At 37.3% G+C, this 16,060-nt stretch overlaps 1 protein-coding gene across 1 annotated transcript; it reads left to right on the top strand.

Moving 5' to 3' along the window:
• Positions 1–1,494: 1,494 nt before the first annotated feature.
• LOC138701691 (NADH-ubiquinone oxidoreductase 49 kDa subunit-like) lies at positions 1,495–14,853 on the top strand. Its single transcript, XM_069828858.1, has 3 exons — positions 1,495–2,217; positions 10,515–10,838; positions 14,434–14,853. Exons 1-3 carry the CDS (start codon positions 1,583–1,585, stop codon positions 14,837–14,839), a joined length of 1,365 nt encoding a protein of 454 aa, XP_069684959.1. The 5' UTR covers positions 1,495–1,582; the 3' UTR covers positions 14,840–14,853.
• The last annotated feature ends 1,207 nt before the right edge of the window (positions 14,854–16,060 follow it).

Genomic DNA, 16,060 nt, shown 5'->3' with positions numbered 1-16,060 from the left:
CACGAAGTTTGAGTTGTTGAGGATACTAGTAACAATAGACTGTGGCGGTACTATTTCGCATTGTCTGTAATAAGGCGATAGTAGCGATCCTAGTGGTTAGCAACTATCCATAGATGCATATTCCCTACGCACTGAGCTTCGTGACTGTATATACTAGACTGTGATACTACTCGATGCGGAAGGAAGTAAAGAGTCATCAGGTTTCAGAGTTAACCATACTCTCGAGACAGGGAACAAAAATACTAAAGAAAAGTAATAAAATTTTGCGACTAAGTGTAAGATAAACGTTCCTATCGGCAAAAAAGCGACTGTTTATAGCTTCGGTATATTTTTCTGTCTATTTTGAACTGTAATTATAATGTAAGCAACGACATAGACCCGTTTTATTAAGGTAGGTGCTCACTTGCCGGAAAAAAAATTCGTTCTTTGCGTTCGGATTTTTATTATAGTATCGCTCATTGTCTGCATTTCCGAATGAATAATCAAACAGTGTTGTAGTGTTCTGAACTGAACCTGGAAATAAAATGAATAGCTCTGTAACAAACTATGAAGGACCTGGTTAATTTAGTATTTTCACAATCTCATCCCTTATGGTCTTTCTTCATATTACATTGCTTTAAATATAATTTCATAAAATATAAAGCTCTTCATACTGTTGAACTTAATAAAATAACCTTCAATATAACCACAGTCTAGTATATACAGTCACGAAGCTTGAGTTGTGAGGGTGCCAGGAACAATCGACTGTGCCGGTACTATTTCGCATTGTATGTAATGGGGCGATAGCAGCGATCCTAGTTGTTAGCAACTATCTATGGGTGCATATTTACTATGTATTCAGCTTCGTGACTGTATATTTTATTTTATTGGGTTATTTTACGACGCTGTATCAAAATCTAGGTTAATTAACGTCTGAATGATATGAAGGTGATAATGCCGGTGAAATGAGTCGGGGGTCCAACACCGTAAGTTACCCAGCATTTGCTCGTATTGGGTTGAGGGAAAACCCCGGAAAAAACCTCAACCAGGTAACTTGCCCCGACCGGGATTCGAACCCGGACCACCTGGTTTCGCAGCCAGACGCGCTGACCGTTACTCCACAGGTGTGGACGTGACTGTATATACCAGACTGTGATATTACCGCGATTGGAGACCTTGCAATCGATAAATTTGCCATGACATTCTATATTTCGATCTTGGACCATAGGAAATCCATTTAGAATTCTCTGGCAAGAATTCTGATCGGAATCCGGTCATGCGGTCAGAAGCGATCGGCCAAGTGAACGATGCTCCATTTAAAATAATGCAAAGAATAAAAATCCGAACGCGGCGTACGGATTAATACCGGTAAGTGGGCGCCTATCTTTACATAAATAAAATATGTGTTGTGGTAAGTTTCTGAAAGCTCCCTAAAAACTCAATCGATTTATCGCCGAATTCTTTTGTTTTTAGTTGGTTACGACTTCGCTATTAAATAACAGCTGAAAAGCAATGTTGTTAATGAAGCTCGATATACATTTGTAAAAAAAAATATTATTTTCTGAAGTATTTTAAAAGAATAACGTATGAGATATTTGAAACAATGCTACAGATATTTCGACGGTCTTTAAGTCCAGAATGTAAGACACATTTTAATACACGCCTACTTATACGATGCGTGAAGAGATGGGCGGTGGATGCAGATTTTTTGAAGCAGTTTGCTGGACCTGTTATGTATGCAGATGAGGATATGCTGAAGATGCATGCAAGATGTAAGAACGTAAAATTTCCGCCAGAGAGGACGATAAAGAACATGGAGATAAATTTTGGGCCACAACATCCGGCAGCACATGGTGTTCTGAGGCTGATACTAGAGCTGGAGGGGGAAACTGTGGTGCGCTGTGACCCCCACGTTGGGCTACTCCATCGAGGTACCGAAAAGCTTATCGAACACAAGACATACATACAGGCGCTCCCGTATTTCGACCGATTAGACTATGTATCTGCAATGAGTAACGAGTTAGTCTACTGTCTGGCGGTCGAGAAACTCCTCAACATTGAAGTGCCTGTCAGAGCCAAGTACATCAGGACAATGTTCTCCGAGCTTACAAGAATCATGAACCACTGTCTAGCTGTTACGACTCACATTCTTGACGTCGGGGCTCTCACACCCCTGTTTTGGTTGTTCGAAGAAAGAGAGAAAATGATGGAGTTTTATGAAAGAGCCAGTGGCGCCAGGTAAAAGTCAAAATAATTTATGTTAGCGATAAAAATCTGCAATCTGTGAAAGTGACATAATATCATTATATCTATTTTAGTTGGTCATTTAACGACGCTGTATCAACTATTAGGTTATTTAGCGTCGATGAGATTGGTGATAGCGAGATGATATTTGGCGAGGTGAGGCCGAGGATTTGCCATAGATTATCTTGCATTCACATTACGGTGGGGAAAACCTCCGAAAAAAAACTCAACCAGGTAATCAGCCCAAGCGGGGATCGAACCCGCGCCCGAACGCAACTTCAGACCGGCAGGCAAGCGCCTTAACCGACTGAGCCACACCGGTGGCTCATTATATTTATAAATATAATAGTTCCATATCGTCATTATGTTGTTAAGAAGTATCAACGTATGAAAATGGAATTAAACTAGAGAAACCTATGAGTACTAAATATACAGTAGGTCTATAATTTATTATTGGTATCGGTCCAGGGGTAATACGCTACTTAAAATGCCACAAAACGAAACACGTATTCACGGAATGGTTCTATTGTGAATCAGTGTTTCTACTAGGCCTACCTAATTTCTTTTTATAAGTTAAACGCGAGGTCCGTTATGCTTATCTGTTTGAAAGAATTAATTAGAAGTTACTTGTACACTTCTGTTTAATGAATATTTAATGTTTTCGACTCAACTGAGTCATCTTCAGAAATTGTGCCAACGAATACATAAGTACATTGGTTTAAAATATATAATGTTGTTGTTATTGTTTTCTAATGCCAGGCGTTTGACAATAAAGTCATTTGACCTCTTGCACCCCAATATTTTTCAAAGAGATTATCAAAAAATGGCAAGTTGTAGCCGATTTAAGTGAACACCATATTTTAACGTTTTCGTGGCTACTTCATTCACACACAACCCCCAGAGTGTCTGGAGGACCACACCTGCTGTTGGTCGACGGGTCCATTGGACCTAGCTGGGAAATCTTGTTGATCAGCTTTCCCTCCTTAAGCCACTGGAGGACGATTTTAGTGCCATAGCAGGTCAGCACTAGGAACAGAAAAGTAGGAAGAGGAGGAAGGAAAGTGAAATGAACCCCTAGGCCTCGAATGCTCTAAAGCCGTTGTGGTCGAAGAAAGTAAGAGTTCAGTCAAAGGACTGGATAGGAAAGGGTAAAGAGGGGATTAGGTATTGAATAGAGAAAAATTATATCAAATTCGGTCATTAACTCATCAAGCTGACCAGTGCTAATTGATAAGTAGCCCCTCCCTTTAGTTCAGCTTGTAAAATTATGCTTACTAACAGTTGCACCATGGGAAGGTAGTGGGTATTTGGGTATTTGTACAGGCTGGTTCCTTAAAGCCTTCAATGGGAAGGATTAATGACTCTCCCCCTGTATCCGACAGATATCCTTTTGCAGCAATAATGTACATGTGTGTGATCCAATGCAATGTGAAACACTAATAAAATTAAACAAAGTGCAAGCATCTGTTATGAGTCAATACAAATATAAAATTTAAAATATAAAATTTAAAAACATCGATAAAATATTATGCATGTATAAACTGTTATGTAAGTAACATGTTAAAAATGAAGTAAAAACTGCGATGTGTTGCACAGTCTATGGCAGAGCGTAGAAATTCATAGAATTCCAGTATAGTTGCTTGTACGAAGACTGACCACAAAATATGATGGGCTGTGGTCTGAAGTACAAAATCTTGTTACAAGTCTTCGCAGTACTTCAGCCCACGTAACTTTTCGTAAATAATAAATAAGTCATAGAAATCATAAAGTCATTTGGCCTTAACGTCCTAATTCTTGTGAACATTACGAACCAACATTCACAAGTTGTTGTTGTTGTTGTTGACAATAAAGTCATTTGACCTCTTGCACTCCAATATGTTTCAGAGATATTATCATGGTCAGCCACTGAAGCACAGATTTTGAGGTGTTCCGAATCCATTTCTTGGTTTGAGTTGCACAATGGGCAGCTAGGGAACTGATATAGGATAAACTGTATAGTGATTGACCACTTAAGCTAATGAGTAATAAAACAATGAAATAGCGGAAAACAGTGATAATTTATTGAGAGAATTTTAAAGGCATTGAGTCAAGTGAAGATTCAGAAACAAATCAAAATCAATAAACAAAAGAAAAATAAAATTTTAATGCAAAGGTAAATTAAATAAACACAACAAGTCCACTTTTACCGTTATTGACCTTCTACTGCACAGTTATTAACCACACACTTATTAGTGATTGACCGTCTACTGCACAGTTATTGACCACACACTTATTAGTGATTGACCGTCTACTGCACAGTTATTGACCACACACTTATTAGTGATTGACCGTCTACTGCACAGTTATTGACCACACACTTATTAGTGATTGACCGTCTATTGCACAGTTATTGACCACACACTTATTAGTGATTGACCGTCTACTGCACGGTTATTGACCACACACTTATTAGTGATTGACCGTTTACTGCACAGTTATTGACCACACACTTATTAGTGATTGACCGTCTACTGCACAGTTATTGACCACACACTTATTAGTGATTGACCGTCTACTGCACAGTTATTAACCACACACTTATTAGTGATTGACCGTCTACTGCACAGTTATTGACCACACACTTATTAGTGATTGACCGTCTACTGCACGGTTATTGACCACACACTTATTAGTGATTGACCGTCTACTGCACAGTTATTGACCACACACTTATTAGTGATTGACCGTCTACTGCACAGTTATTGACCACACATTTATTAGTGATTGACCGTCTACTGCACAGTTATTGACCACACACTTATTAGTGATTGACCGTATACTGCACGGTTATTGAATACTCACTTATTAGTGATTGAACAACACATTTTCACGGTTTTCACTTTTTTTTCTTGTCTGTTTCGTTTCTCTTGTTCTGATCTTTCTCATTAAGAACTCTTCGCCACCGGCGTAGCTCTGTTGGCTAAGGTATTTGCCTGCCGATACGGAGTTTCGTTCGGGCGCGAGTTCAATTCCTGCTTGGGCTGATTACCTGGTTGGGTTTTTTACGAGGTTTTGCCCAACCGTAAGGCAAATGTCAAGTAATCTATGGCGAATCCTCGGCATCATCTCGCCAAATACCATCTCGCGATCATCAATCCCATCGACGCTAAATAACCTCGTAGTTGATACAGCGTCGTTAAATAACCAAGTTAAAAATAATAAAAAAAGAACTCTTCTCGCTGCCTTTTCTTTCATTTTTTATTTGCTTCCTTTCTTCTCTTGCCTCTTCTTCCATTTTTCTCTTTTGTGCCTTATAAGAAGCAAGTGTGTGTCATTTCTCTGATGTTATTACAAATGGCTTCACCCAGCACTGGGCGAGGACTAAAGGACACTTTTCCTTCAACGGGATATTTGTTTCTGAACGCTAAGGTTGCTTTTAGGACACCAAACTTCTTGGCAGCTTCATTTAAATCAATTCCACTGCGGATAGGTTATATAGCGTTTCGTAAAGCTTCCTCTGTATAATGCACTTTACCTGGCTTAGGCATTGTAATATAGTATCAGTCCTGTAAAAATCCTCATCATTTAACCGAATATGTTATAGAATTTGAGCAAATTGGTCGTTATTCTAACAAATAATTTATAAACGACCAATCACTGTAGTTTGCGGACATTCATTTTATAGTGATTGACCACGGGGCATTTTTATGTCGTATAAAAACTTTTACAAAATAATATTCTGTGGACGGAAGCCTTATACCTTTTCTCACACTATGAGTGTAAAAACGAGCACGAGAATTTATGTACTCTTTGCAGAATAAATAAATTATTACGTGCTTTATTCTTAGCAATTACTCTAGTTACTTACACTTGTTTAGGTTCAATTGCATTTCCAATCGATTTCAGTCCTCTCAGACAACAGAAACTAACTCAGTGGGATGAACAGTGGCAACTAGCCACAAATAAGGGTTGTTACTAGAAGTATATGCAGCAAAAAGTGAAATCACGATCGTGGTTTATTCACAATATACTTGAAAAAAGGAAGCGGTCAATCACCGTATACTGGTCAATAACTACCTAGTTTACCCTATTCCAATTCTATGCAGGTGTTTGGCCAAACAATCATGGCCTGTTGCCAATCTAAATGCAGCTACAGACGATTTTCGTGGTAAATCGGGAATTAACTGTGGATTATGATGCAGAGAGATCCATTTTTTCCCTTGAGATTGTGTTATCAAATTTTGTTTGTTGAAGTAGCAATACCATCGCTTAAAACAACAAAAGACAAACATATAAAAAGGACATTCACTTAGTTCCTGTTAGATGGAAATACACCTCTACTTAGCTGTCGATATTCAAACCAGATCAGCTGCATAATTAACAGCAAGAAGTGCTACTACTCGAATCATATCGGGGGACTTCTTTATCTTATTAATTAATCTCCTTCTTTTCACCGACTTATAATTCAATATTGTGTAGGAGAGGGTTTCTTTGGACCAATACTAGACTCTCACAATGCGATCCTCCCTGACCGTGTAATGAGCATGACACAAGGCCACCAGGAGACGATACAGGACAAGGAAAACACAAGGGACAAACACCCAAGCTTGTGTAATTGAAAAAGAACTTCGCCCATGTCTGGAATCGAGCCATAAACCGCTTGAGTAGGAAGCTCACGCATTACCCATTAAGCGATTGAGGCGGACAAATTAATTAACTATCAATAAATTGAATTATGTAATCATCTAATTGCAATGTTGTACCAAGAGAGTACGAGAACGATCTATCTGTCCTTTGGGGCAACGATTTGACGATTTCTAATCTACAGAATATGGAAAAATTATTTATAGAACATTTTAGGGTGAAAAAAAAAGATGATAGGCAAATGTTTCGTTACGGAGAGGCATGTGTCATTTTTAATGCTACATTTGTGAGACATGTTTGAAGCTAGTCACCTGATTTGACACCGATCGAATTTTTCCTCTGAGATGATGAAGGATGTATTACATGACATAGTAGCTAAGGATGAAGAAGTCCTGGTACAGCACATTTTGAGTGAGCAGGAATAATCTAGACCACTTCTAACAGCTTTCAGTGAACGCGTCAATTTCTGTACAGCTGTGTTGCTTGCCAGAAAATATGTCACTGGGGCTAATGTAATTTACTAAAACAAATTCGTTATTTTTCCATCTGGCTAGCTTTCAACCTGCTTCAGGTCATCAAAACAGTGAAAGTTAATTGACTGCAAATTAAAACGTCTCTAAAAATAATACTTCCATTTTCAACATACTCGTATTATGCGTTGATAAAATGCAAGATCAATATAACGTTTTTTTAGTGTTATTTTACGACGCTTTATCAACTGCGATGCTTATCTAGCGTCTGAATGATATGATGCTTGTTAGTATTCTGTTCTGTACCTTTTGTGTTAAATTTTCACTGCTTGTACACTTTGTGACCTGGTAGAGTGTAAGAGAAGGCCCTATGACTTTAACTCTGCCAGTATAAATAATAATAATAATAATAATAATAATAATAATAATTATTATTATTATTATTATTAGTATTATTATTATTATGGTGATAATGGCGGCGAAATGAGTCCTGGGTCCAGCGACGAAAGTTACCCAGATTTGCTCTTAATGCGTTATGGAAAAACTCCGAAAAACCTCAACCAGGTAACTTGTCCCAATCAGGATATCAACCCGGGCCCGCTTATTTCGTGGTCAGGCGTGCTAACCGTTACTCCACAGCGTTGGACCCCCAACCTTTTCTTATTACCTCTTACGGGTGAATTATTGGTACGAAACTATAGACTTAAATCACCACCATTCATCGCCGATTCATTTTCCTCCCGTGCGAGAGAGCGGTTGCATCTCCGCACTAAACACTCTCGCTACGATCGGTTGTAATACCGGTAAGTTACATATGCCTCACACTGTATAATGACTATAAGGTATGAGAAATACGTAAGCAATTACGTTTTTTTTATCAAGACATGTTTTATACATTACAATTTCATTTGCAATTACTAACTTTTCAAGTCAGTTAATGTCAAATTAAAGCAAGAAATCAGTTTAGTTCCGAGTTTTTTTGTTACAAAGGAATGCCCCGAAGGCTAGTTCCGCAGCCTCTAATGGACTTATTGTGCCTTATCCGTCCTTTCATAGGAATGATGTTGAAGAGTCGAATGGTTAGCTCTTGTAGATATCCCGTTTCTCAGCTATGTGGTGGCATCTATCGATTCAGCTTTCTTATCTTAACGGTTGCGTTAGAGTCCCACTACAGTGCCATCCAACCATCCCGAAAGCTTATTACGCCTTCTCAGACAGATGCCATCTGTACGCCAGTCACAATACTACATCACACCGATACCATTTTTGGTAATGTCACTGTAATGATAATAAATATTCAAAATAGAGAGTGATGGTGGTATGAGAGAGCGAAACGGGAAAGCCCCGTGACTTCGTCCACAATAAATACGACTCTACCGCCACTGGGATTCGAAATCGGAACAACAGTCATCGTAAGCCAATATTCTTTCAACTGAACTAGAAAAGCAGTTATTTGAGTGTTTGTTTTCAAGTGAATACTGGACAAATTTCTGAAGATATCTACACCTAACATATCTGAGTACACTACTAGTCTACTTAGTACGATTTACATTATAGTATATTCCAGATGTGAATAGAGGACATCCAAACAGAAGAGAAAATCTCTCTTCACTAGACATCGTTCGTGGTACTGTAACTACATGTTAGTGTCAGTTATTCAAATATCGTATCTGTCGCGTTATCGCTGTGTATCGCTGTCACGAGCACGGTAAATTCGATGTACAGAGGGTCGTACTGAGCATGAGCAACCCATTACTATAATTCAATTTCAGCAATGCAACAAAAACAACTATATGATCATAATCTACAGACTTTACACTATGTACTGACATATTGTGACTTCACTAGCTTCTAACACGCGATCACAGGTAATATCTGTAAAATAGTCGTCAACGATGGTTCGTTTCGACAGCGTGCTGTCATTGAATTCCTTATTAAAGAGAAAGAATCATCTGCTGAAATTCACCCCAAGCTTCAGCATGTATACGGAGATGTGTGCATGGGCGCCAGCAGTGTTAGGAGATGGGTGAAACATTTCAAAGACGGGAACAAGAGCATCCAAGATGAGCCTGTAGCAGTTGCCCTCGAACTGCCTTCACGGAACGCAACAAGGAAAGAGTTGACGAGTTCTGGGATGCATTCTGGTTGAATTTCCTGAACCTGGAGAGACCATAAATACTGCCCAATATATCCAGATACTTTTGATGTTCCGTCGTGCATTGCGCGAGAAACAACCTGCAAAGAAGATAATCCTGCAACACGATAACGCGCGGCCTTACATTGTTCGTGTCACCATGGAGAAAATCAGAACAGTTGGGCGGAAAACTCTTCCGCGGCCTCCCTACAGTCCCGAATTGGCACCCTCCGACTACCATCTTTTCGGGTCTCTAAAGGAACAGCTGCGAAGTCAATGTCTTCAGGAAGCTGGAATGGATTTCTACCGCAAGGAAATTTTCGAACTTACAGAACGGTGGAAAGATGCGTGCAAAGAAATGGAGGCTATGTTGAAAAGTGACAGAAAAGTCTGTGGATTAAAGTGATACACCTGGTTTGTCTAAAAAATAAAAATTAAGATCTATAATAATGGGTTGCTCATGACTTTCAGTACGACCCTTGTAAAACTTCTGTACGAATTATGTCCACTAACACAAAGCAAAACTGTGTATCGCTGTCACGAGCACGGGTGAAGTGAACTTACGCGGGCATTGATGTCCCTCTCAACTAGCCATTTACAGCGCTCGAATACTGTTAAGATTACGACAGCAATGTTGAGGTTCCTTTATTCACATCTTGAACTTACTATAGTCTGATATTTCATGGACATTTTTTCTTTGGGACACAGCATTACCCCTCTCCCTCACGCGCTTTGACAAAATCTCAGTGTCACTAGGCCTAATGCGAAAAGGAAACGCGCTCAGATGTTATAAGTTGGTGGTACAGCTGGCGCCAGCGATTTTGGCGTGTGTCCTAGATATATGGTGCCCAACTTGTGAACATGTTGCTAGTGCAGCTGAGAACAGTACCACTTCCTATACAAGTCACATCAGCCATTTGTCAAACACAGTTGTCAGACTGACTGCGGTAAATGTAAAACACTCACGTTTAACGTTCCAATTGCATTTTTCACACGCCAAAAACGGTGACGCGGACAATAAAAATAAAACAATAGCGTCTAATCATGGAATAAAATCCCTACAGGTTGCATCCGGCTTATTTTAGACCGGGAGGGGTCGCAAGAGACATTCCGCTAGGATTTCTGGACGACATGCACTATTTCTTTGACCAATTCGGACAACGCTTGGATGACGTGGAGGAAGTGATCACTTCCAACAGAATATGGATACAACGCACTAAAGACTTGGGTGTCATTACCGCCGAGGAGGCGATACACTACGGATGCAGTGGTGTCATATTGCGGGGGTCAGGGATCAAGTGGGATCTGCGCAAGGCACAGCCCTACGAGATGTACGAACAACTTGAGTTCGACATCCCTGTAGGGGCACACGGAGACATGTATGACAGGTTAGTATGTGAAGGATTCACAAATATCAGAGGGAGGGAATATATTCACCTGTTTTCAAGGTGCAGCTGAACTAAAATTGAACGGCTTTTGCTGTCTGTTTAATAAAAGAAAAGCAAAACACTGCTTATTGTTAAGGATTAAAACTAGGGAACGGATTTTTGTGCGAGATCGTGCGTATTTGCTTGGTTTCCGCACAAAACCAAACCGCGGAAAGTCTAAAATTCCACATTCAATATTCCCAACCTAACACACATAACAATTTCCCTCTTCTTACCGCTTAAGTGACATATTGATTTTACTGCTTTAGGCTTTTAACATATTATTTTTAGAGACGTTCAATATAGTAATAATTATAAATTGGAAACTTACCACTGCAATTTCACCTAAATTCCACCGTTAATTATTGTTTTTAAATATTTGCAAAAATTAAGTAAACTCTACAACTCCACTAAAGTTACTGCATTCGTGATGCAAGTAACATTAAGGAAGCCGTGAAAAAATCAACAAGATTCCAGATGCGGATGTTATTACTGCAATATGTTATATAAATAATATTGTTAAAATATTAAAATGAAAAATAAATAATTAGATAACCTTACCGTTTGTTTTAAGTTCGCATTTATAGACTGGGGAAAAAAAGACAGACGTATATCACGGTCTGCTGAAATATAGTAAACACAGAAAACATTTTAAAGCAACAATGTTGAAGATAGGTATTTTTGTTTTGCAAATTTGCCGTCATTGAACAGAAACCAAGATGGAGATTTCATTGCAACTAATTAGAAATTCCTCTTTCAGGTATGTAATAAACGATCTTCGCACAAAATAATATACGATACACGAGCGGTATGTTTTCTTTGAATTCTCGAACATGAAAACTTCAACATACCGCACTTGTAACGCATATTACTATTATGTACCAAAAGTTAATATTCCAACTAGCTAAAGTTATAGATCTAAACAATGAAAGAATACCCTCATTCTGGTATAAATAATGCCACTGGGTTTGTAAGTGGTAGGCTATTGTAGGCAGAGTTGCCCACTCTATTAACTAAAATCATGCCTTATTTGATAAAAATGATGCTAGATTACAATAAAATATTCTAGATCAATGTACAGATATGGAATTTAAATTTGGAGAGAGTCTTGATAGGAGTCCACCTGTGTGTAGGCAACAATTTCACACCACTGTCCACAAGTAGCACATCGTCGTTGTTTTTATGAAACCTCCTATGTGACAGTACAGAAAATAATTTTTGAGGAAGAAGAAAAATTAATTAAATATTAACAGGTCTGCACTGATCCTTGATGATGTTATTAGAGTCCAGGGGAAAAAGGGGGGATGTCCACTTTCAGGTAAAATTCAGATTTCCATTCGCTTATATACTTCATATGAAGTGTATTCATTCTACACTTAGAAAAGGGGAAGAAAGTTCTCAGTTACCGAATAACTACTGGTTAATTATCAGTATTATTTTCGGAATGATAGAGTTTCAAATTTTAAAATTGATTTCTGAGAATTGTTTAAAAGTGGACATCCCCCCTTTTTCCCCTGGACTCTTCTTATGTTCATCATATTCACCAACGTTTTCTACCGAATTATTTCACATTCTTATGTACGCCCACTGAATTTTAATTCTTTTTTTGTCCTTCTGAAAAGTTATTTTTGTGTACTGTGTCATAGGAGGTTTCAAAAAAAACAACGACGATAATATTTACAGGGACTCTTGTTTACTGCACATGTGGAGTGTGTTTTAAGCGATATAATAATAATAATAATAATAATAATAATAATAATAATAATAATTTATTTTAGCTGGCAGAGTTAAGACCGTAAGGCCTTCTCTTCCACTCAACCAGCAAAAAGTATACATACATATGTATGAACTTACAAGCTACAAAGAATACAACAATTTGATTTAGATAAAAGTTACGTGTATACAAGAGTTACTTATGAATTAAACCGTAAAATACTATGAACTATTAATTAAACAATAAAATACAAACTGTGTAGCAGAATTAAACTAAAATACACAGAATTTATATGTTAGATAATAGAAAAATATAATAATCTTTTAAACTTTCTAAATTGCATATTGTACTATGATTGCTACCTACTATATTGATTTTCTCTCTATTCCATATATGCATTTTTTTTAATTGTTTTCCGGACCTATATGGTCACCTGTTATAACAGGCGGATTTTATTATTATTATTTAAACTTTTTATGAGACAATTTTGAAAATACAGAGCTCTCAGGATGGATGTCTAAAGAAAGGACTTACCATATAGTCAGTGACCGTTTAAGTCAGTATAAATAGAATGTATTACTAAGAAGGTTATCCTTTAAGTGGTTAGGTATAGCTTACAGGAGTAAAATTTTTGGAAATATTTAACATTTTTTCCTCCATTACTGTATATTATATGATAATAAAAATTGGTACGTGTAAAAAACTGTCCTTCTGCTATATGAAAAAAACATATTATATATATATATATATATATATATATATATATATTTTTTTTTTTTTTCAAAATTCAGAATGGTAGCAGTTCACTGTGCAGTGATGAAGCGTTTCCCTCATAACTCACAAACTTGGTAACTTTTTCATGTTCTCTCGCTTTTATATTTACAATATCATGCTCTTTTAACTACATTACATATTAAATAATTTTTTTTATTTAAGTTAGGAGGAAATACTGATATTTGACCATTTTAAAATGAATTTATTTTTTATCAGACACTCTATCAAAGGTAGAAAAGTGTTCTTGCATCATATTGTAGATATAACATGCATAAATATACACAAAAAATTTCATCACAGAATGTTGGATAGTTTTTGAGTTATATGGGAAACGCTTAATCACTGCACAGCGAACTGAATTTTGAAAAAAAAAAAAAAAAAAAAATGTAAATAATAATTTTTTTAAACCGTAAATATATATATATATATATATATATATATATATATATATATATATATATCATATAGCAGAAGGACAATGTTTTATACATAGGCCCACTAATTTTCATTATTGTACAAAATACAGTAGTGAAGGAAAAAAATGTTGAATATTTCCAAAATTTTACTGCTGTAAGCTGTAGCTAACCCCTTAAGTTATTTAAAAAAATATTTATCTTTCAGCCCCTTATACTTTGTGACAAGGAATTCCATTGTCGGGAGGTGAATACTGTAAAAGGTGATAAATAACAAGATGTTCTATGGAGAGGTATACTTAACGAGCCACAGATATGTGATCTGGTATTTACGTCGTGGTTAGAGTATAGATAAGAGAAACGAGACGAAATATACAATAAGGGAGCTCCAAATTTTATTTCCGCATCTGTACAGTACATTGTACAGTAACTTTTGCATTATGATAACATTATAATGTTTTTACTATGCTCCTATAATGATGAAGTACAAAATGTAAGTGCTTATGAACAAGGATTGAAAACCCTGTTAAAGACAGCGGCAAAATTATACTTGTATTGCAGCTTTTCTTTGCTTTAGCCCCGTTGTCAGGGGCAAATCCAGTGTTCTGCTGTGTTTTAATTAAAGACGTGACCTTCGTTTAAATGTACGCGGCAGGTACCTGGTTCGCATGGAAGAAATGAGGCAGTCTATAAGGATCATAGAGCAATGCATCAACGACATGCCGTGCGGAGAGGTGCACGTCGACGACTACAAGATCTCGCCGCCTCCCCGCGCCGATATGAAGACTTCGATGGAGGCCCTCATACACCACTTCAAACACTTCACGCAGGGCTTCTGCGTGCCTCCCGGCGAAACTTACACGGCGATAGAATCTCCCAAGGGCGAGTTGGGAGTGTATCTCGTGTCAGACGGCAGTTCCAGGCCATACCGCTGTAAGATCAAGGCTCCGGGATTTGCGCACCTGGCCTACATGGCTAAATTGGCGCCAAAACTTATGTTGGCAGATATTGTGGCCTTGGTTGGCACGATGGATCTCGTATTTGGCGAGATTGATCGCTGATGGGTTTTATATTTACGTATTACTACTTATATTTTATTTCTTGTATTTAATTTATAATCAATAAAATGTATACTACCATCTCAATGTTGCACTGATTTTACGAGGCACATTCCGGAAGTAGGGGGATTGCTGACTTCACCACAAAACGACTGCATATAGCTAGGATTTTACGTTCTTGAAGATGCGGTATTCAATCTGTTCAGCAAAAGACCGCCATTAAATTCTGTGTTGGTTTAATAGAACGGCACAGAAATCTATTCGTATAAAATGTTAGAGAAAGAACATAAAGACGATGTTATACCGGGTGTCCAAGTATAAGACAGCATATAGAGTTTTTTAAAGATAGTCATGTCAATATGAGCCCGCTGTGTGAGAGGCGCTCGCCGTGCAAATAGTCTGGCTCGCGTGCAACGCTGCTATTACCCTCTTATGCCACAAGAGGGATGGCAAGAGTGAATAAATACACGATTGGTACGAATCATACAGTCCATTTTGAGAAGGATGATCAACAAGCCAATAACGTTAACGATGGAAAGAAGTCTATTTAAAATCCATGTATTCCTCACTTCAGTGAGAGATACCAAATGAATATTGATACATGGGAAGTGAAAGGACTTCTTTTTGGGGCTAGGGGAACTTCATTTAAGTTAACCAAAACCATTCTTCTTTCTCTTAAATTTTCTAATGAGGACATTAACAAAATTTGTTTAATGATATTGAAAGATCCATTAACCATTTCACAATCACTTGTATAATACTACGTAATATTATTTACTTCTTTTCATTATTCTTCATTGTACTTTCATCTCATGTTTCTCCGAAATCAAATTGTAGTTTATTTTAAAATTTATCATTGTTTTGTATTCTCTCCGCATATCATACTGTATTTTACTTTTTAAATTAACCTCTGTTTTGTATTCTGGATCCTAGTGGTCAGCCGTAGATGTCAGCCAGGTATCCCAAATTGTGGAATTAGTATTGGTGTTAAATTTAAATATTCATAGGCGTGTAAAACAAAAAAAAAAAAAAAAACAAATCTGATATATGTAGAAGTTTATTCTTCACCCTAAATGTAATTTAAATTATATCTAGAATTTACTTGTAGAAAAGAAGATAAAAAGAAATAGTACCAATACTGTAGACAGAGACTATCAAAGAGCTCTTAATTCCCAGAATGCAAAATTCAAACCTCATAGCCTCTTCGTTTATATTTGCATTACA

The sequence above is a fragment of the Periplaneta americana genome, chromosome 6 (assembly GCF_040183065.1).
Source record: "Periplaneta americana isolate PAMFEO1 chromosome 6, P.americana_PAMFEO1_priV1, whole genome shotgun sequence".
Lineage (NCBI taxonomy): Eukaryota > Metazoa > Arthropoda > Insecta > Blattodea > Blattidae > Periplaneta > Periplaneta americana.
Note: the sequence above shows the minus strand (reverse complement) of the source record. Positions and strands in the feature narration are given on the sequence as shown.

What these genes read in the sequence shown, in the direction of transcription:
- LOC138701691 (XM_069828858.1), top strand. Translation starts at nt 1,583, where the DNA reads ATGCTACAGATATTTCGACGGTCTTTAAGTCCAGAATGTAAGACACAT. An exon ending in GAAAGAGCCAGTGGCGCCAG is followed by an intron (nt 2,218 to 10,514) that starts GTAAAAGTCAAA and finishes AAATCCCTACAG; the next exon opens with GTTGCATCCGGCTTATTTTA. An exon ending in CACGGAGACATGTATGACAG is followed by an intron (nt 10,839 to 14,433) that starts GTTAGTATGTGA and finishes TGTACGCGGCAG; the next exon opens with GTACCTGGTTCGCATGGAAG.